This window comes from Sorex araneus, chromosome 2 (assembly GCF_027595985.1).
Source record: "Sorex araneus isolate mSorAra2 chromosome 2, mSorAra2.pri, whole genome shotgun sequence".
NCBI lineage: Eukaryota > Metazoa > Chordata > Mammalia > Eulipotyphla > Soricidae > Sorex > Sorex araneus.
The window spans coordinates 224,095,459-224,116,963 of NC_073303.1; the positions used below are offsets into that span (position 1 = coordinate 224,095,459).

The 21,505-nt window shown below is 49.8% G+C and overlaps 1 protein-coding gene across 2 annotated transcripts in view; it reads right to left on the reverse strand.

The window, feature by feature from the left end:
- SP1 (Sp1 transcription factor) overlaps positions 1-11,355 on the reverse strand; it is a 35,670-nt gene extending 24,315 nt beyond the window's left edge. The window contains exons 1-3 of one of the 2 annotated variants that reach the window (XM_004601526.2): positions 11,254-11,355; positions 10,039-10,187; positions 8,199-9,573 (exon numbers count right to left, since the gene is read on the reverse strand). In XM_004601526.2, the coding sequence (XP_004601583.1) occupies positions 8,199-9,573; positions 10,039-10,187; positions 11,254-11,260 (1,531 nt within the window). In that variant the 5' untranslated portion in view covers positions 11,261-11,355. Of the gene's footprint in view, positions 1-8,198; positions 9,718-10,038; positions 10,188-11,253 lie in introns of both variants that reach the window. The other variant, XM_004601525.3, reaches the window with a different exon arrangement.
- Positions 11,356-21,505: the final 10,150 nt, after the last annotated feature.

Genomic DNA, 21,505 nt, shown 5'->3' on the forward strand with positions numbered 1-21,505 from the left:
AAATGTTAAAATATAATGATAGAACTTTCTGCTAATATAAGGGTTCTTATTTATTTTTTATATATAATGTAGGAGACTCACTCCCTTCCATATTATATATAAAAAATAAATAAAATAACCCTTACTCCTACATTATATATAAAAATAAATAAAATAACCCTTATATTAGCAGAGCAATAGCACAGCGGGTAGGGCGTTTGCCTTGCATGCGGAAGACCTGGTTTGATTTCTCCGCCCCTCTCGGACAGCCCAACAAGCTACTGAGAGAATCTTGCCCGCATGGCAGAACCTGGCAAGCTCCCCGTGGTGTATTCCATATGCCACAAACAGTAACAAGTCTCACAATGGAGACGTTACTGGTGCCTGCTCAAGCAAATCGATGAGCAACAGGCTGACAGTGATAAAGTGATACAGTGAATGTAGGAGTACTGCTATTTATTCAGCCATTGATTAAGCTGATTGAATTGGGCATGAACTCCACCAAAGTACCTAAGTTTTAAAGAAACCCTATAATACTTAAACTGAAATTATTTTTATAGCACTATAACATATACCCTAAAAAGTATATTAAAGAAAGCAATTGATAAAAATAGTTGACATACTTAAACTTTTGTTTTGAAGTCATACCCAGCAATGTTCAGGAATTTCTCCTGACTCTGCTCTCCAGAATCACTCCTGGTGGTGCTCTGGGGAGATTATAGGATGCTGGGAATCGAACCCGGGTTGGTGCCCTACCCTGCTGCACCATCTCTCCAGCTCCAACATACTAAATCATTTACAAATAGAAAATTAGATATAGAAAGCAGTAAGGCTCTTGCCTTGCATGCAGCCAACCTGGGTTGGATCCCCTGTATCCCATACGGTCCCCCAGCACCTGGGGTAATTCCTGAGTGCAGAACCAGGAGTAAGTAACCCCTGGGCACTGTTGGGAGTCGCCCAAAACCCAAAATAAATGAATAAAAATAAAATAGAAAATTACTCTCCTATGACCTTTTGCTCCAGAATGAGAATTTTGATCGCATTCAAATCATCTAAGACGACTTAACACTGTTCAAGAGCACTAGCCTAAAATACGACTTCTTAACAAATTAGGTCTCAGCAATCTGAGCCCCAGTATAGTAACGCTGGTGGCAAACCAACGCTGGTATCGCATTCAGCTTCACTTCTAAGGGAAGACATTTTCCTGACCCTGATAAAACTGAGCAGATGTTAAATTTTTATTTTTAGTGCCTGAAATTTGCTTCTTGAGTGAATTATAGCCATCAAGGAAGTATGTTCTATTCTCCTGCCAAAACCCAGCCCTGCTCTCTTTATTAGCGGAACTCCCACGAAGTCATCTAAACCCTTTCAAAGCTTGCCCTCATACCCCTCGACCAAAAGGAAGGTTTTTTTTTTTTTTCAGGATTTAGCAGTGGTTGAGGACATTTTTTAAAAACTGAAGATTCATAGGGGGATTGGGAGGATGGGAACAAGATTTACTAGTAAGATTGTGACTACAAAGTGAAAGGAAAGGGTACAAATACAAGCGGAAAGGAGGGTATTCTTTTTTTAAAAAGAGTTGCTGCTGATAATTTAAAAAAAAAAAAAAAAAAAAACCTGGGGTTGAAGCAATAATACTTGCCTACAAGTTCAAGCCCAGCACATGTGGCCCTCCAAACTCCACCAGGAGGACCATCCCAAGCGCAGTCAGGAGTAAGCCGGGAGCACCACAGGGTGTGGCCCAAAACAAAACCAAAAAAAACCTAAAAGCCCACAGATCATTTCAGTCTGGAAAGGAAGCCCAGTTTACTGGGTGGTCCTTCCTCACTAACACCATGGGAGGCAAAGGCATGAAAAATACAGGCATACAGAAGTGGCTATTTTATTTTGGGTCTAAGTTCGTGCTTTTGCCTGTGTATTTAGCAAACAGAAGTAGACAGAGTGAAAGTCAACAGAAACACTTCAGAAGATGGTGTCTTGTCTTTTTCTTGTGCCACTGAAAAAAGATGATGGGGGGGGGGCTTAGTCTCAAGCAGTGCTGGACACTGCCCCTGGCTTGGCAGTCGGGCTATCACTCGGGGTCCAGCTCCTGCACCCAGCATGTGCTCCAGCCATCTGAGTCTTCTCCCTAGTCCTATTTATTTTTCACTGTTTTTCAAATCAATTGGGAGGCATGGGTGTGGTCCCCCAACAAAATTAAATCGATTAAGTAAACATGGGAACTGCAGTCTTCTACAACCATCCACTACTCCTTCACTCTGTAACAGTGCCCTTTCTTTTTTTTTTTTTTTTTGCTTTTTGGGTCACACCTGGTGATGCACAGGGGTTACTCCTGGCTCTGCACTCAGGAATCACTCCTGGCGGTGCTCAGGGGACCATATGGGATGCTGGGGATCGAACCCGGGTTGGCCGCATGCAAGGCAAACGCCCTACCCGCTGTGCTATCACTCCAGCCCCAACAGTGCCCTTTCTTTCCTCTCTCCCTCTCCCTTGTTTTCGGGCCACATGCAGCAGTGCTCAGTCACTACTGGTTGTGCTCCAGAACCAGTGCTCCAGAACCATACGCAATACTAGAGACTGAAGCAGGGCTGTCCCGGTACTATTTTTCAGGCACCAAAAATGCTGTCTTTGGGGCTGGAGAGATAGCACAGCGGGTAGGGCGTTTGCCTTGCACGCGGCCGACCCGGGTTCGAATCCCAGCATCCCATATGGTCCCCCTGAGCACCGCCAGGGGTAATTCCTGAGTGCATGAGCCAGGAATGACCCCTGTGCATTGCCGGGTGTGACCCAAAAAGAAAAAAAAAAAAAATGCTGTCTTCCACACACGATTTCCCATCCAATTGTTCCTGCAGAATCGTATTGCCAAAACCGTGTTTTTCTAGTGAAAGACTTGACTCCGTGCAGGGCTGGAGCTGTGCAGCAGGCTGGCTGCTTGCCTTGCTTTGGCTGGCCTGGATTAGGTGCCCGGCACCCCATATTGGTACCCTGAGGCCTGCCAGGAATGATCCTTGAGCTCAGAACCAAGGTAAACCCTAAGCATTGTTGGGTGTGGCCCTCCTGAGAAAAAACCCTATACCAAAAAATTGGGCAAACTGAGGCACTTTATAGCGGTCAAGTAAATGAACAGTACTATTTCCAGAAAATAATTCTATCTATCAATAAGAATAGTCAGAACACCTGCAGAGAAATGAGAGAAATGTACGGTTTTGACTAACAGAAAATTAAAACTTGTATCTTCAAAAACTCACTACCAATGAAGCATATAATCTCAACTCTCAACCTGTCCCCTCAGTGCCGCATTGTCCACCAGTGAAAGGCAAGCTGTTACTACCACACAGAAAGGCATGCACTTCCTTGAGCTCCCAGATCAATCATAACAACTAGGTAAACCTATCCTATGACATATTAAGTGGCAGGCTTCCCCAGAGCATGATTTAGCAATGAGAGCACCTCATAACTGCTCTCTAGAGCCTGGATTATAAACCTTTTAGAAACTGCAAGGATTGTTGTTGTTGTGACTACAACTAACTGGAAAAATTCCACAATTTTGCTTCCCCCAGAAAAAAAAGTAAAATTGTTGGATGCAACAAACTGAAAAAAAAAAAAAGAAAAAAAAACCATGAAATAAACATGCTCATGCAGACAGATTTCCCAGAGAGGTCTCATTTTCCAGGCTGTAGAGTTGAATTTTTATTAAACTTTTTCCATTCTTACTCCTATAATTTTAGCCTAGAAAATACTTGCCAGCTCTAGAGCATTAAATTTCAAAGAAGCGAAGCTATCTATTCTAAGACTTTTTTTTTTTCTGTTTGCTTTTTTGGGTCACACCCGGTGATGCACAGGGGTTACTCCTGGCTCTGCACTCAGGGAACCACGCTGGGATACTGGGAATCAAACCCAGGTCGGCCATGTGCAAGGCAAACGCCCTACCCGCTGTGCTATTGCTCCAGCCCCCTCTAAGACATTTTTTAACCATCTCAAGAACTTCTCTGACACTCCACGTTCAAGTAACAGGTAAGGTACCAGCAGTCAGGTCTAATAAAAGTTCCAGCTCCCCACTTAAGCGTTTCTCTATTAATCAAGCCTCATCTAGAAAATAAGGCAGTTGTACTGGATTTCTTAAGTCCTGTCCAACTCTCAATTTCTATTCCAAGAACTCCGGTCACTGCGAAAATTACTGTCTTGGTGCCAGAGAGATAGCTCAGCCAGCAGAATGCATGTGTCCCATGTTAAAGGCTGAAGTCTGATCCCTGACACACGTGACACATGCCCCTCAGCACCGCCAGGAGCAACTTCCATGTAGAACCAAAAGCAGTCCTGAGAACAATCAGGTGTGGCACAAATTTAGGGCAAGAAAGAAAAAAGAAAACTGCTCTCTTGCTCAAGTTCAAAATGTATTGGGGCCGAAGTGATAGCACAGCGGGTAGGGCGTTTGCCTTGCATGCGGCCGACCCGGGTTCGATCCCCGGCATCCCATATGGTCCCCCAAGCACTGCCAGGAGTAATTCCTGATTGCAAAACCAGGAGTAACCCCTGAGCATCGCTGGGTGTGACCCAAAAAGAAAAAAAAAAAAAAAAATGTATTTGGGGGACAAGAGGGAGGGACGCCACATCAGCAGTGCTCAGGGATCAACCAGGGTTGGCCTCCCGCAAGGCAAATGTCCTACCAGCTGTACTACTGCTCTGATCTCCAATTTATTCTTTTATTCTGGTGTAAAGAAGTGAACTTAGAATCTCAAACATGCAAGGCATGTGCTCTACCACTAAGCAAGAACAACAATACTAGCCCCCAAATGTAGTCTTTTCCATGGCTGGGGGGGATTCCACACCAGTCCAGTCATGCTCAGAAGTAAATTTCTGCTCAGGGAACCCTCCTGGTGGAACTCAGGGGACGATATGCAGTACCACGAGGGAACCAGGATCAGCCACATGCAAGGAATGCACCCTACCCATTGTACTCTCTCTCCAGCCCACAAAATATAATTTTTTTAAACACACCACTAGAATGTATGGAAGTTAGGAAACTTCAACAGACTCCCCACTCCCGTCCCCTACCCCTGCCACCATCCACATAGATTTTCCAAACATGCAAGAGGCAGGAAATGATTGTCTACGGAATCAAAACAATTATAAATCAAATAAACAATTTATAAACCCCTACATATATTCCAGTAGGACTAGAAATTCAGTGGTACTGGACTATTTCCAATCTTAATAACACGCTAGAATAAAAATGATAGAAACGTGGCCGGAGCAATAGTACAGTGGGTAAGGCGCTTGCCTTGCACACGGATAACCAGGTTCAATCCCTAGCATCCCATAGGGTCTATTGAAGCACAGACAGGAGTAATTTCCAAGTGCAGAACCAGGAGTAAGTCCGGAACATCACTAGGTGCGGCCCCAAAACAAAAAACAAAACAAAAAAAAGATTAACTAACCAGAGAGATCCGAGTAGAGCTTGCCTTGAAGGAAACCCACTCAGGCTCGAGCCATGGCAGCACTTACGGTTCCCCAAGCCCCACCATGAGAGAGCCCTGAGCACGGCGCGGAAGTAAGCCCGGAGCACCCAGGATGTGAAAAAAACCCAAAAAAGTTAAAATTTAAAAAAAAAAGTGTTTCCTTTTATCATGCTTTATTAAAATTCAGCTCTACTGGGACCAGAGAGATAGTACAGTGGTTATGGGTTTGCCCTGCAAGCACCCAACCTGGGTTCGAACCCTGGCATTCTATATGGAGGGGCTCAGGGAACAAACCCGGCTTGGCTATCTAAGGCAAGTGCTCTGCATGCAGCTGACCCTGATTCAATCCCCAGTATCACATATGGTCCCTGAGCACTGCCAGAGGTAACCTGAGTACAGAGCCAGGAATAAGCCTGAGTTGTGCTATAACTAACAGTTATAACACAAGCCCTCCCTCCAAAAAAAATATATATAGGGGGCTGGAGTGATGAAGCAGCGGGTAGGGCGTTTGCCTTGCAAGCGGCCGACCCAGATTCGATGCCCAGCATCCCATATGGTCACCCAAGCACATGGTTCTATGGGCTGGAGCACATATTTTGCATGCTGGAGACCCAGGTCCAATCCCTGCACTTCATGAGTAGTGCAAGGAAGATCCATTCTAACAGAAATGGAAGTAGTCCTTGAGCACTGGAAGGTGTAGCCCAAACTATCCCTTCAACAAAAACTAAAAATCATACCATATCTAAAACATGGCCCAAGTGGCAGAGACTTAGTCCAGAATGTACAAAACCCTGAGTCGGATTCCCAACACAAGATGCCTCCACCCCACACTAGATGATGCCAGATGTGGCTAGTCCCTGAGGACCACAAGGAATGACCTCTATTTTTAAAAAAACAACAGAGGTCAAGGCCAGAGAGTTAGTATTGGATAAGGCATTTGCCTTGCACTAGGAGATGGTTCAATCCTCAGCAACTCATATGGTCCTTCGAGTAGGACCAGGAGTGATCCCTGAGCACAGTCAGGGGTAAGCCCTGAGCACAAACAGGTGCTCCCCTGCCAAAATTAAATTAAAAACAAGGGCTGGAGCGATAGCACAGCGGGTAGGGCGTTTGCCTTGCACGCGGCCAACCCGGGTTCGAATCCCAGCATCCCATATGGTCCCCTGAGCACCGCCAGGAGTAATTCCTGAGTGTAGAACCAGGAGTAACCCCTGTGCATCGCCCGGTGTGACCCAAAAAGAAAAAAAAAAAAATTAAAAACAACAAAAATTAAACCTTCAACCTTAATAAATGTGCTTGCTCACAGAGGTGTTCTGGTTAACTAAAAATTATCCAGGAACCAGTAGGGTGCTTGCCTTGCACGTGGCCAACCCTGGTTGGACCCTCAGTACCCCACACGTTCCCCAAGCCCCACCAGGAGTAATCACTGAGAGCATCGCTGGGTGAAGCCGCACCAAAAGGATTACCTAAATAATTAATTTTGTTGAAAAAAGTCCTTCTAGAATTCATTTTATCACTTTTTCCATGCATAAAAGTTACAGTTTATAAGTATTTAATATGACTGTCCTACAAATAGGTCACATTTTACATACATATAGAAAACTCTTATCCTATGGAGAGGGCCCCACAGGCCAAATAAGGACCTACAGCAGAGAAAAGTTTTGTTTTGTTTTCTGAGTCACACCTGGAGATACTTTTCTTTTCAGGTCACACCCAGTGATGCTCAGGGGTTACTCCTGGCTCTGCACTCAGGAATTACTCCTGGTGGTGCTGGGGAGACCATATGGGATGCTGGGGATTGAACCTGGGTCGGCCACGTGCAAGGCAAATGCCCTCCCGCTGTGCTCTTGCTCTGGCCCACACTTTAAGGAGATACCTTAAGGTTACTCCTGGCAGTGCTCAGGGGACCACATGGGATGTCAGGGATTGAATTCAGGTTGGCTGCATGTATGGCAAATACCCTACCCTCTATACTATTGCTCCAGCGCCGAATAACAGTTTTATATTTCATTTTAAATTGGGGAGGGGCCCACAGCAGGGGGCGCTGGGAGGGCTATTGCAGGTTCTGCGCTCAGAGATCACCGCAGAAGTGCTAAGCACTGAGAGGGCGCTGAACAGGTCTCCCAAAGGCAAAGTGTGAAAAGCATACACTCAGATCACTGAGCCACCTCTCTGGCTTGGTTTTACTTCTTAAAAGTCAAGAAGGAAAAAAAAGGACTGGAGCGATAGTACAGTGGGTAGCACATTTGCCTTGCATGTGGTCGAGCCGGGTTTGACACCGCCAGCATCCCCTGAGCACCGCCAGGAGTAATTCCCGAGTGCAGAGCCAGGAGTAACCCCTGAACATCGCCTGGTGTGACCCAAAATGAAAAAATACAGAAAAGAAGAAAAAGAAAGACTGAGCCTGTAAGTAGTCTAGAAGGCCTAAAATATTTACTCTCCAGCCCTGTACAGAGTAAATGTGCTGACATTTGTTCTACACAGAGGCAGTGAAGTATAAAGACCCCAGAGACACTAATCAGAAAAACTCCTTTCTCAGATTAACTGAAAAAGTTTCCATGAAGTCTGTTCCAAATGACTTAAAATAGAATTGTTGCTGTTCCTCTAATTAATTTGTCTACAAGACTAGCCCACTGGCCCTTAAGACAAGCTACTCCTCCCTCTCCCCTACCTCCACAGTCTCTTCTCTTTTCTTTTAAACAGTTTCAGCTGCAATACTAGTCAGCTCTGAGAAGAAAGGCAGAGGGCTGGAAGCCTTACCTGGGGTATTCGTTATAGCCAATGGCAGGCCTGGAAGCTGGTGGACCTGGATCCCTGAAGCACCCAACGCGCTGAGGTTGATGGTCTGGAGGCCAGGCATGGAGGAGAGTTGCGCAGCATTCACAGTGACGGTGCCAGCGGGGATGGAGGCAGCTGAGGCAATGGGTGTGAGGGTGGTATTGCTGCTACTGGTCTGTCCCAAGGAAACACCCTGCATGGGGGCCAAGGTGATTGTCTGGGCCTGTGGGTTCTGAACTTGGAGATTCTGCAACTGGAGAGTCTGCCAACTGACCTGTCCATTAGGCCCCACCGTCGGTGTCCGGATGATAATGGGGCCAGAGTTTGGAACAGCCTGAAGCTGGAGGTTCTGGAGGGTTTCCTGGGAGATAGCTTGAGTTGTAAAGGTCTGCCCTGACAATGGTGCCGCCTGCAGGGCCTGGAGGGCCTGGCCCCCCTGAACTAGCTGGGGCTGGATGAGAATTTGCTGCTGCTGCTGCTGTGTCTGCTGGTTTTGCTCTCCCTCTTTCTGTTGGTTTGCTTGCAGCGAGCCTCCAGATGTCTGGTTCTGCTGGATGTTCAGCGCATCCGATCCCTGCAGCCCGCTGACCCTCTGGGGGTTCTGGCCTTGAGAGTTGGTCCCTGCTGATCCGCTGGTGGTAAAGTTCATAATTCCCATGTTGCTGGTGGTGGTCGTTGTTGAGTAGCTATTGGCATTGGTGAAAAAGGAGCTGGAACTGGTTTGTGATGAGACCAAACTGGTGGAACTGACGGAAGTCCCTGAGGTGACTGGCTGTGAACCACTCTCCTGGGACCCAGAGCTGCTGATCGTGACCGCCTGAGAGCTAGGAGTCAAAGTAGCTGCAGAAACGCTGTTAACAGGTAGCAAGGTGATATTCCCATTCAGGGCGACGGGGACATTGGTCACGTACTGAGTCTGTCCTGAGAGCACGTTGTTAGCCAGGCCTTGAAGGGGGACGGCCTGCTGGAGTAAGTTCGGCATAGCAGCAATGATGTTGCCTCCGCTCCCTCGGTTTGTGATGATCTGCTGATTCGCGCCAGGTATGATCTGAATCTGACCAGAACCATCCTGCTGAACTTGGGCGCCAGTGGCAGCGAATTGCAGCTGCTGCCCGTCCACGGTCTGGAACTGGGGAATTACTTGATACTGAATATTAGGCATCACGCCAGGTAGTCCTGTCAGGACTTGCTGGTTCTGTAAGTTGGAAGTGGCAGACACAACGTACTGCCCACCGGAGACGGAGCGATTCTTGGAAGACTCACTGCCATTGCTGCCATTGGTACTGTTGCCACTCTGTTCCTTTGAGGTAGGGGTAGCCCCAGAGGAGGAAGAGATGATCTGCCAGCCATTGGCACCCTGTGAGAGTTGTGTGGACGTGAGGTCAAGCTCACCTGTATCCCCTGACTGGCTTGGGCCCTGGGAGTTGTTGCTGTTTTCATTGGGTGACTCAATTCTGCTGCAAGTTGCTGCCAGCAGAGCCAAAGGGGATGGCTGGGATTCCTGGCCAGAAAATAAGGGCGAGGAAAAAAGTTAGTGACGCCCAGCAGCCAGCCCAGGGGGCAGTATATAACAAATAAACAGCAAAACAGTGCTAAGAGCAAAAACATGCAAACAAGAGTTGACCTATTTTGCTGAAATTCTCATTTTTTTGGGGGGGGGTCCTCCAAGTCACCTGCCTCTATGCTTATTTCCTTATCTATAAAATGGTTGTATAAAATGGTTGGGCCCTTTCTAATTTATTTTTCTACGGAAAAGATCATCACCTAGGAGTATTCACATCCTCTCAGCATCTTCCCCCACTGTGTCCTGAGCAACGCTTACCTGTCCTCCGCCTCCACTGCTGCTGCCAGTGCTGCTGCTCCGGGCCTGAGAAAAGGCACCACCACCATTCCCATTGCCCCCGTTATTGCCACCGACTCCCTTTTCAATCTTCACGACAGCTGCCATTTCATCCATGGAGTGATCTTGGTCTGCAACGATCAAAAGATAAACAACTTCCAGTTAGGGGACGGACAGAGGTAAAGTGAGGTAGGGTAAAGGAAGCTGTGACGAAATGAGTGATGAACAGAGGTGAAAGGTGCCAGAGCCGAGGAAACGGGCCGGGCACCAGAGACAGAGCGTCAATCAGGCGCCGTGGGGCTACTCAGACTGGGCCCCAACCCTGCCCGCGTGAAGTTGCACTCTGAAAACAATGAAAAAGTGCATTTTTGTATAGGAAACTCGAGGGGCGACGGACATGCCTAAAAAGCTTCAAAAGAAAAAAAATACGGTGTGTGTGTGGGGGGGGGGGTGGGGGGATGAGGCGGGCAAGATGTTCAAGACAAAATTTAAAAAAAAAAGTGAGTGGATGGAAAACTTGCTAAATTTAGGGTCACGAGAGCCGGAGGAAAAGACTCAAGTGTAGAGAGCAACACGAGGCGAAGAGGGGAACGGGCAAAAGGAGAAATGAAAAGTGTGCGCGGGGAAACATCTGTGAAATCTTGCGAAGGGGCCAAAGGGGTCCCGGGGTGCGAAGCCGGGAGGTTTCGGGGCGGACGGAGGGCGGGCCCCGGAGGGAAAGCGCGGTTTCGGGGTGAGGGGCGTGGAAAGGGCGGGCCGGGAGGGGGGAGGGGAAGATAAGGCGGTGGGGGGAGGGCCCTGGGGCAGGCGGCGACCAGAGGGCGGATCCGGGAGGCGGTTGGCCCGGGCGGGGCCTGCACTCCTCGGGCCGCCCCCGCGGCTCCAGCCCCCCGCAGGAGGAGCCGCAGGCGGGCGGTCGAGGAGTGGGGGTTAAGGCCCGTCCCCCGTGACCGGGGCGGGTAAGGGGCGGGCGAGGCCGCGCTGCCCCCTCCCCCGGGGCGGGCGGCCCATCCCCCTCCTCCGCGGAGGCCCCGCCACTGCCCCTTCTCCCTCCCTTCCCTCCGCCCCGGGCGGGACCAAGGCCGCCGCCGCCGCCTCCCGCCCGCTCCCCCTCACGGCGGGGACCGCCCGGTCGGCCCTCGCGCGCGCCCCCTCACTTCCCTCCCACCCCCAAGCGCGGAGTGGACTCATCCTTACCGCTCATGGTGGCAGCTGAGGGACGAGCTCAAGGGGGTCCTGTCCGGGGGGGTTGGGGGGGGCCGGGAAAAACGCGGACGCTGACGAGGCAAGCGAACCCGGACCGGACGGGGGGGGGGTAAGGAGGAGGGAGCAGCGCGCCACAAGCCCGGTCTAGGCCCCGCCCCTTCGCTGTTGCCCCGCCCAATGAGGGAGGGCGGAAGGAGGGACTTCCAGAAGAAAGGCGGAGAGTCTACCCAATAACGAGACTCGTTTGCTCTCTAAGGCGCGTAAGACAAAGTTGCGTGCCGGGTGTCCGCCCAAGGAGAACGCCCTCTCAATTTTCAAAAACCAATGAAAGACGCAGGAAGTGAGGATGGGCGGGAGATTGGGGTGATAGGCTTAAAGAGAAACCAGTTAACTGGCAGGCGGGCTCCCTGAGAAGTTGGGATAGGAAGATATTTGGTAGAAATGACAGAACGTCGACCAATCAGGACTCTGGACATGCCTGGGCAAAGTCCCAGTGGGAGGAGACTTTAAAAAGTAGGCAGGACTGAGATGGATTAAGACCAATCAGGAATCGGGCAAGCAGCCAAGAAAGTTATGATTGGATTAACGCTGAAAAGAGACGTGAACTAAAAGCCAATTAAACGCCGAGTGAGCACGGGGGGCGGGAACCTTGGAGCAGTAAAGGAGAATTGGCGTCTCCTTCAGTCACTCAAGTCCAATGAGGCTGCGAAGGCGCCGCCTCCAGATTGGCCAATGGGCGTTACCAGAGTCGCGGATCATGGGGGAGGGAACAGGGCTGTGCCAAGAGGAGTCCGTCGCCATATTGGCCCTCCTCGGGGGACGTCTTTACAGTGATTAGGTGGTATGCTTAGGCGGAGCCTTGCAGTTCCACAAGTGTCAAGAGCGAGACACTGGGCGCTCAATTACTTCTCTCCATTCGCGCGCGAGTCTTTACTTAACTAGTTGCCTTTAAAAGTGACTTTTAAGGCTCACCCCTCCTCCGGTGGGCGGACGGGCTGGCAGATGCCTTTGGATGTGGGTGTAAAGCCGGTGGGGGCAGGCGCGCCGAGATCTGGCAACAGCGCGCGAACAGCCAGTTAATACTTAGCTGACCAGTTTGCAGGATCTTTGCGAGACTCTTTGCTAAAGCCCTTCTCATTAAATTTTCTCCAAAGAGGCCGGCCGTTTAGGTCGCGTTAACTTTTTTAAAAGTTTGTCCTTGAGCCTCAAGCGTGTTGGAGAGAACCTCCAATCAAGGTCAAGGTCCTTTCAGTCACTTCCTTCCCGCCCACACCCCTAACCTTAATTGGCACTACCATGTAAGCATAAAATAGGATAGAGTACCTGGCTTTTGCAACTGCAAAAGTTTTCCGGAGGCACCTTAATTTTTTTTTTTTTTTTTGGGTTTTGGCGCCACACCCAGCTGTGCTTAGAGATTCAGCCTCTGTGCTCAGGGGCACTGTTGGCGAGGCTGGGACTATGTATGGGGGTGCAGATGATTGAAACCAGGTCTGCTGCGTGCAAGGCTAGCGCTTTACCAGCTGTATGGTCTTTCGGTCCCAGTACCTGAATTTCTGACCTTCCATTCTTCCTCTCTCCTTTTCCCCACTTTTTTGGTGGAGATAGCCTGGGTGGCTTCTCGATGACTCTAAGGTCATTTTTAAATAAAAAGAGTTCTCGGCCCTATCTGAGATGGGAGCCGAGGTTCTTGAGAATGTGAATTGCTTTTTGGAGGGGGCCACTTTGGGAAGACCGCGCGGTTCTAGGGATCAAACCCAGGACTCCGGTGTGCAAAGCATGTATGTGTCTTAAATAGCCTATAAAGTCCTCTCTCCAGCCCAAGAATGTGTATTTTAAAATAGATTTAGTCCCTAAACCAGTTTAAGAAACATTAAGAGAAGAAACTAGGTAGGAGAAACTTCCAGAAGGCAAGAAACTTCCTGGAGGGAAGAAACTGCATTACTCATCTCCCTAACCAAGCTCTAGAGAGTCTAACAGCTGTTTAGTCGGTGAAAGACCACACCTAAACTGGCTGCGGGGAGTCACGGGGGCGGGGTAACATCGTGGCTCAATCTCACAAGCTTTCTGAGGACTACAGCCTCACTTAAACCCTTCAACAAATTTCAGTAATCAGTGTACCCTTTTACAGATGAGAAGACAGAGACTCAAATACTTTCATTAAGTTTAAACTGCCAAAGTTTATTTTCCTTTCATGGTCTTAAATGGGAAGCAGGGCTAAGCTTGATGCTAGATACTAGAGAAGAGTTCAGTGTTAATTCAGAAATCCAAGACCCATCATCTTTTTCTCAATTTGAGTGCTTCCTTTGTTCATCCCAGATAGGACTGAATTTATCATGTACCATCAAGGGATGTCCTCGCATACGCTTGCTTATTGATAGTCTATGATCCATTATTGTCCAATCCATCTGTCGAAACCTGAACACATTTTCTTTAAAGGCAAAAAAATGAATAAAAGAATAGACTTAGAGGCTGGAGAGATAGTACAGCAGGTAGGGCATTTGCCTTGCACCTGGCCAACCAGGGTTCGATCCCCAGCATCCCATATGGTCCCCTGAGCAATACCAAGAGTATTGCTGAGTAATTTCTGAGCGCAGAGCGAGGAGTAACCCCTTAGCATTGCCAGGTGTGACCCAAAATGCCTAAAAATAATAAAAATTTTTAAATAAACTTAATAAACTTAAAAATAAACTTAAAATTCCTCTCTCACCTATGTCTAGACAATCATTTGTGAAATCATGTAACTCCTGATGACAGTTTAAAAAGCAATATCAATGAGTTGAGGTTTATTTTACTTAAGAATCACTTGGAATAACAAAAATGGGGCCCAGAGAGCTCTAAGGATGGAGTACGTGGCTCTGCATGCAGAGGGCTCAGAAATTCAATCTCTAGTACCAATGGTCCCCAAGCACAGTGCCCGTAGTAGCCGGAGGACTGCTGAGTCCGACCGCAAAACAAAACAAAGCAAAAGCACAGATTATGGGACTGGGATGTAGTTCGTGGTAGAGTATTTGCCTTGCATGTATGAGACCCTGGGTTCAAACCTGAGCACTAAGGAAAAATAATTCTTGGCTGTAATATAAAAAGCCTTACGTCTACTGATTAGGGATGTCCCAGAATGCCCTTCAGAGCCTTTTCTGCATATATTCAAGCCCATTTTGCATTACTGGAGACTGCAATTGCTTACCCTTCCTGCTGTTTTGTTGAAGTTCCTGTGAGTGCCCAGAAGCATGCTTTCTTGGGATTCCAAACGCCAAAACCAGCGAGGTCTCTCTTGCCTCACATGCAGCGGACCTGGATTCAATCCCTGGCTTCCCATAAGGTCTCCTGAGCCCTGTCAGGAGTGATCCCTGAGCACAGAGTCAGAAATAAGCCCTGAGCCCCGGTGGGTATGATCCCAAAGCAGAACAAACTAAACTAAAAAAATTTGGGGCTGGAGTGATAGCACGGCGGGTAGGGCGTTTGCCTTTCACGTGGCCAACCCGAGTTCGATTCCCAGCATCCCATATGGTCCCCTGAGCACCGCCAGGGATAATTCCTGAGTGCAGAGCCAGGAGTGACCCCAGTACGTCGCCGGGTGTGACCCAAAAAGCAAAAAAAAAAAAAAATTAAAAACTAAGATGAGAGGGGCTGGAGTGAGAGTACAGCAGGTAGGGCGTTTGCCTTGCACATGGCCGACCTGGGTTCGATTCCCAGCATCCCAGATGGTCCCCTGAGTACCACCAGGGGTAGTTCCTGAGTGCAGAGCCAGGAGTGACCCCTGTGCATCACCGGGTGTGACCCAAAGAGCAAAACAAACAAACAAAAAAACCCTAAAATCAGGTCCAGCTTTTTCTCCTTCTGAACTGCCAATCTTTTAAAATTTACTATTGAGGGGTTGGAGCAATAGTACAGCGGGTAGGGCGTTTGCCTTGCATGCGGCCGACCCAGATTCGATTCCCAGCATCCCATATGGTCCCCTGAGCACTGCCAGGAGGAATTCCTGAGTGCATGAGCCAGAAGTAGCCTGTACATTGCCAGGTGTGACCCAAAAAGCAAAAAATAAATAAAAATATAAAATAACTATGGAGAGTTAGGGGTCTACATCTGGTGGTGTTCAGAGGCCACAATAGTGCTCAGGATTGAATCAGGGTCACTTACATACAAGTATATTTCTCTTGTTTTTTCCTTTTCTGGGGTTGGCACACCTGACAGTGCTCAGGGATTACTCCTGGCTCTGAGCTCAGGGATCACTCCTAGTGGGGCTCAGGGACCACATGGGGTGCCAGAGATTGAATCCATGTTGGTCATATGAAAGCAAGTACCCTACGTTCTGCACTCTCTCTCAAGTCCTCAAAGCAAGTATCTTAACTCTTGCGCTGTTTCTCCAGCCTCAGAACTACCATTTTCTTAGTCTTTTGATTTTTGTTTCTTTTGTGTCCACACCCACCTGTCCTAAGGGCTTACTCCTGGCTCTGCACTCAGGGAGCACTTTTGACAAATTCGAAGGACCATAGGGGGTGCCGGGGATCAAACCCGGGTCAGACTGATGTCGGTGGGCCCCCCGGGTGACTTCCATGAAGCAGGGAAGACAAAGACATCACTTTCTCCCCAGCCGCCTCTACCACCCGGGACCCAGAGTTACTGGGTTCTTGTCTTCGCTCGCGGAAAAGAATTTCAGGAGTAGACAAGCAGTGAAGTAACAGATTTTATTTAGAGGTTTCTGAGGGAAGGAGGAAGGGATAAGTGGAAAAGAAAAACAGTAGGAGTAACGCGCTCAAGAGAGAACTCGGGCTTCTCCAAGGGTGGAGGAAGCTCTACACACATCCTAGCACTGGACACGAAAGCATGAAAGTACACATTTCAAGGGGGGAGATGCGGGCAACACATGTGCTTGGGCACCACATGTGCTCGGCCACGTGGGCACAAGCAGCACATGGGCTCAGGCAGCATATCCGAGCACTTCCTTTGTTCAAGATGTTTTTTATAGGGTCTCTTCAACCTGCACCCCTGGGGCTTCTTCCCAGGTAAAAGTCCGTTGCTAAGGAGGTTACCAGGGAGGTTGGGAGTGGTGATGGTCTTCTTTAGGCTGGATCACATTTTAATCAGATTAAGGGAGAGGTTGAAGGAATTGAGGAACTTCGTGGGGAGGGGCCCAATCTCCTCAAGGGTCTGCTGAAGGTCTTATCAGGTCTGTTTTCTGTATCCACAGGGTGGGTCAGTCTCAGGATTCTCCTTCCTGGAGACTTTGTTAATCTAAGTTTCACTGCCAAGGGCCTTTCCCTATCTACCTGCCTACATCAAGACAAATGCCTTATTTTATATTTTTATATATCCAAAACTTATATTGGAGCCTTACCCTCTATACTATCTCTCCAGCCTCTGTCATTGTGGAGTTTGGTTTTTCATTTGTTTGTTTGGGGACCACACCCAGCAATACTAAGGGGTTTCTCCTGGCTCTGCACTCGGGATTACTCTAGGAAGTGTTTGGGACCATATGACACACTGGAGATCAAACCCACCCAGGTCAGCTGTGTGCAAGGTAAACAAGCACCTTACCACCTACTATACTATCTCTCTGGCAGCCCTGTTGTTTTTGCAGTGCCAGAAAGGCTCTGAAAGAGCCCTGGTCTTGTTAGTGTTGTTGCAATGAGTAAAAGTCTCACTCATTAAGTTGTGGTGCTCACCCACATGGGTGCCAGTGTTGCACTCGTTGGCCACAATGCTTAAATGAAGAGCCGCACACAGCTTACTATGCCCCGGAGAGCATGTACACTCCTGTGCCTTGGAGCCCAGACAGCAGAGCTGCAGGATCATGTTAGACCTAGGAGGGTGGCACCAGGGATCAAATTCATGGTCTTATGCTTGTAAAGCATATGTTAAGTCATCACCCGGGCCCCAATCTCTTACTTTTATCCTTGATAAGAACCAGGAAGTCTGGGGCTGGAGTGATAGCACAGTGGGTAGGGCATTTGCCTGGCATGCGGCCGACCCGGGTTTGATTCCCAGCATCCCACATGATCCTCTGAGCACCACCAGGAGTAATTCCTGAGTGCATGAACCAGGACTAACCCCTGTGCACTGCCGGGTGTGACCCAAAGAAATAAAACCAAAAAGCCATGAAGTCTTTCCTATTTCATTCAGATGTTCAGTACTCGGCCTACTATGTTGTTTTTTTTTTTTTCTTTTGGCCTCAATTAGAAGTATCTAATTTAGACTAAGCAATCTTGGGGACCCTATACATTTTCTCATTGTATCCTATGGCCTGGTATAGAGCTGTAACCAAAGCTGGAAGTGGAAGACTAGTACTAAAAATAATGGATAGTTCTCCAGATACTAGCTGTTTAGTTTGGGAGGGGGCTGACACCCAGCAGTGCTCAGGGCTTACTCTTGGCTTTGGGGTGCCAGCTGTACTATTACTCTGGCCACCAGATATTAGTTTTAAGGGGCTGGAGTGATAGCACAGTGGGTAGGGCGTTTGCCTTGCACGAGACTGACCCAGGTTCAAATCCCAGCATCCCATATGGTCCCCTGAGCACCGCCAGGGGTGATTCCTGAATGCATGAGCCAGGAGTGACCCCTGTGCATTGCTGGGTGTGACCCAAAAAGCGGGAGAAAAAATAACAAACAGATAATAGTTTTAAGGACTGACACTCAACCTTATACCAGCTTAATTAATTCTTCTTCATTTGGGGGTCTCCCAAACAGTGTTCAGGAAACCTTGGGGCCCTTCCTGGCAATTTCTTTTTTTTGGGGGGGGAAGGGGCTTGCACTCAGAAATCACTTCTGGCAGTCATGGGGAACCATATGTGGTCTTGGAGATGGAACATGGGTCAGCTGGCCATGTGCAAGGCAAGCACCTTACCCATGTTGTATGTTATCACTCTGGCTCTCCTGGCCATTTGTTTTTTCTTTTTGGGTCACACCCGGCGATGCACAGGGGTCACTCCTGGCTCTGCACTCAGGAATCACCCCTGGCGGTGCTCAGGGTACCATATGGGATGCTGGGAATCGAACCAACCCCGGTCGGCCGCGTGCAAGGCAAATGCCCTACCTGCTGTGCTATCACTCCAGCCCCTCTCCTGGCTATTTTTGACCAACAGTTCAATATGAGCCAGAATCTACATAATGCTCAGGAGGTCCTGTAGTGCCAGGGACCTCCAGAACTATACCCGGTGGTGTGTGGGAAATGGTGTTAGGGATCAAACTCAGGCAAATGAATCTTAACCTTTGTACTATCTCTCTGGCTCCCATTTTTCCTGATTTTTTTTTTTTTTGGTGGGGGGAGGTTTGGGCCACACTCGGCTGCGCTCAAGGCTTACTACTGGCTCTGTGCTCACGGCTCACTTCTGGAGGGTCTCGGGAACCATCTGTCAGGCCAAGGATCAAACCCAGTTGGCTGCGTGCAAGGCGAGTGCCCTGCCCGCTGAACTATCACTGTGGCCCCTGCTCTTTCTTTAAAGTCACTATTCATTGGGCTGGAGCAACCCCTGTGCATCGCCAGGTGTGACCCAAAAAGCAAAAAAAATAAAAAATAAAATAAAGTCACTATTCAGTTTACATCAATTTCCCACTTTGCAATTTAGTAACTGGAAACACTTTTCAAATTAAAAAACACATGAAAGCTGGAGAGATAGCCAGCTCAAAGTGCTGAGCACATGCTTTGTGCTCAGGCCTGGTCTTCAGCGCTGTATTATGGTCCCCTGAGTGCCACCATCAATTCCTGAGCTCAGAACTGGGGTAGCCCCAACGTCGCCAGATGTGAACCAAACTTCTTCCTCTCCCTCCTGGACTAAAACAGTAAGTAAACGAAAATAAAATATACATGATTTACACCATTAGGGCACATCTCAATAAGCCTCCAACTATAAGCTGCTGAGACTTGAGCTCTCTTGCCTTGTATGTATGAGGCACTGGGTTCACTGGCTGAGTAAAATGATTTTTACTTGTCCTGCCTGTGATAAAGGAGTACGGTAAAGAAAAAAGGCAGGAGGCCAGAGACACAGAACGGCAAGGTAAGGCACCTGTCTTACACGCAGCTGATCCAGGTTCATTCTCCATCACTGCATCAAGTCCCTGAGCACCACCAGGAGTAATTCCTGAGTGCAGAGCCAGGGGTAAGCCCTGAGCATCTCCACGTGTGAAGCAAAACAGAAGAACTATAGAGGCTAGGGAGAAGGCGCAAAAGACTACTGTGCATGCAGAAGCCTCAGGTTGGATCCCTGGCACCACATGGTCCGTGGAATCAGAGGAAAGAGGCCCTGAGCACTGCTGAGGAAAGAAACAAAAGATAGTTCAGTGGGCAGGGCATTTGCCCTGCATGCAGCTGACCCGAGTTCAATCCCCGGCATCCCATATGGTCCCCCAAGGACCGCCTGGAGTAATTCCTGAGTGCAGGAGTACCCCTGAGCACAGTTGGGTGTGACCCAAAAAGCAAATAATAATAAAGAAACAAAACTAAGAAATCTGTACCAATTGGGATTTCTTCCAGAACCTGTTGAGAAATCGCAGACTGGCTAGAGATAAAGATTTTATTTCTTTAAAATAACTCATTCCGTACCTTTGATGTTTTTATTTCCTTTCTGGGGAGGACTGTGGCTCATTTCTACCTAGACTGAACTTGGTACTAAAAAGCCTTTTCTTCAATCCAGGCAACCAGCTGATGGCTCTGGTGGTCTTGAAAGCCCTGGAGGAGAAAGAAAGGCTGGAGAAGAAAATGAGAGATTTTGTCTTAGAGTTGGAAAGCTCAGTCAACACAATTCAGTTCTTGTTGGAGCTGAACTCTGGCCCAACCTCCTCCGAGGCTCTCTCCTGCAGAGCTGCAAGAAGACCCGGGAATTCCAAGGCCCTTGACACGATGCAAACCAGAGGTTGCTTGAGGCTTGGGTATCAAAACGCCACCAGCCCTCGGCCCGCCACCGAGCTCGGAAAGGGCAAGGCGGGGCTCCCTGAAGCTCAGAGAAGAGCTGAGACCCCTAAGTGAGAAGAGAGAACTCTGCTCAACAATTAAGCCAGACCCCTGGGGCTCAGGCTTGAAAGATAAACATTTCCCTGGCCTCAAATAGCCACCCCGTCAGGCTCCTCGGGAATCCCAAATGCCCTTTCCTCGGAGGAAGCGGGTCCTTCACTCCCACTGCCCTTCCCAGCCGGCCTGCCCCCACCCCCAGCCCGGCCTCGGCGCTGCGCCCCGGGTGCCCGGGGTCCTATTTGGCAGCTCAGCATTTGATTCAAAAAAAAAAGAAGGACTGGAGCGATAGCACAGCGTAGGGCGTTTGCCTTGCACGCGGCCGACCCGGGTTCGATTCCCAGCATCCCATAGGGTCCCCCCAGCACCGCCAGGAGTAATTCCTGAGTGCAGAGTAAGTAAACAGGAGTAAGCCCTGTGCATTGTGACCGAAAAAGCAAAAGAAAAACAAAAAGAAGTTCCTCTTTGAACTCAAAAGCCCCAAGCCGCGTCCCTGCCTCCGTCCTCTCCCCAGGGGCCAGCGCCGAGTGTCCCGGCCAGGGCGCGGGATCCCGGCGGGCGGCACGGCGGGAGGACGCGCGAGGACGCGCGAGGAGGGGGCGGGCGGCAGCGGGGGCCCCCTCCCCGGAACTGTCCCCCGGGCCACCCCGGGGGCGGGCGGAGGGCCGGGCCGGGGGAGGAGGGAGCGGGCTCCTAAACAAGCCCGCCCGGGCCGCGAGGCGCCCGGAGGAATGGGGTGGGGCTGCGGGCCCCGGGGCCGAGCGGGCCGCCCGGGCTCCCGCCCCCGCTTTCCGGCCGCGCCTGGCCGGGCCGGGCCGCCGCCTCCGCCCCGCGCGGGCGCCCGTGCTCGGCCGCGGGAGGCTGCGGCCTGGCCCCGGGGAGGGCGTGTTCGGTCCCGGGGGCCCTGAGGACACGGGCGGGGGGTCGAGATGGGAGCAGATAAGCGTTGCGCCGGCGCTGGGTTTTGCCTCCGTGCCGGCCGGCTCAGCCCCTTCCCCCCCGCGCCGCAGGTGGTCGGAGGCGACTGGACAAAGGTCCCTTGGCCGGCCTCCAGGAAGAAGTGACTTTCGTCACTCCCCGAGCCAGTCCTTAACGCTGGTCGGCGCCTGCAGGATCACGGGGAAACCAACTCGGGGTCTGAGAAGGGCGCCCCGCTCGGCGGCCGCCCCCGCAGCCCTGGGAACACGGGCATTGCTGTGTTCTCTGCATGTTAGATGTCATAGGTGCTAAAATGTTGGGTCTGGTCCCCGTATGGTCTACCCCCGAGCAGGCCAGGAGTGATGGTCCCAGAGCACAGAGCCA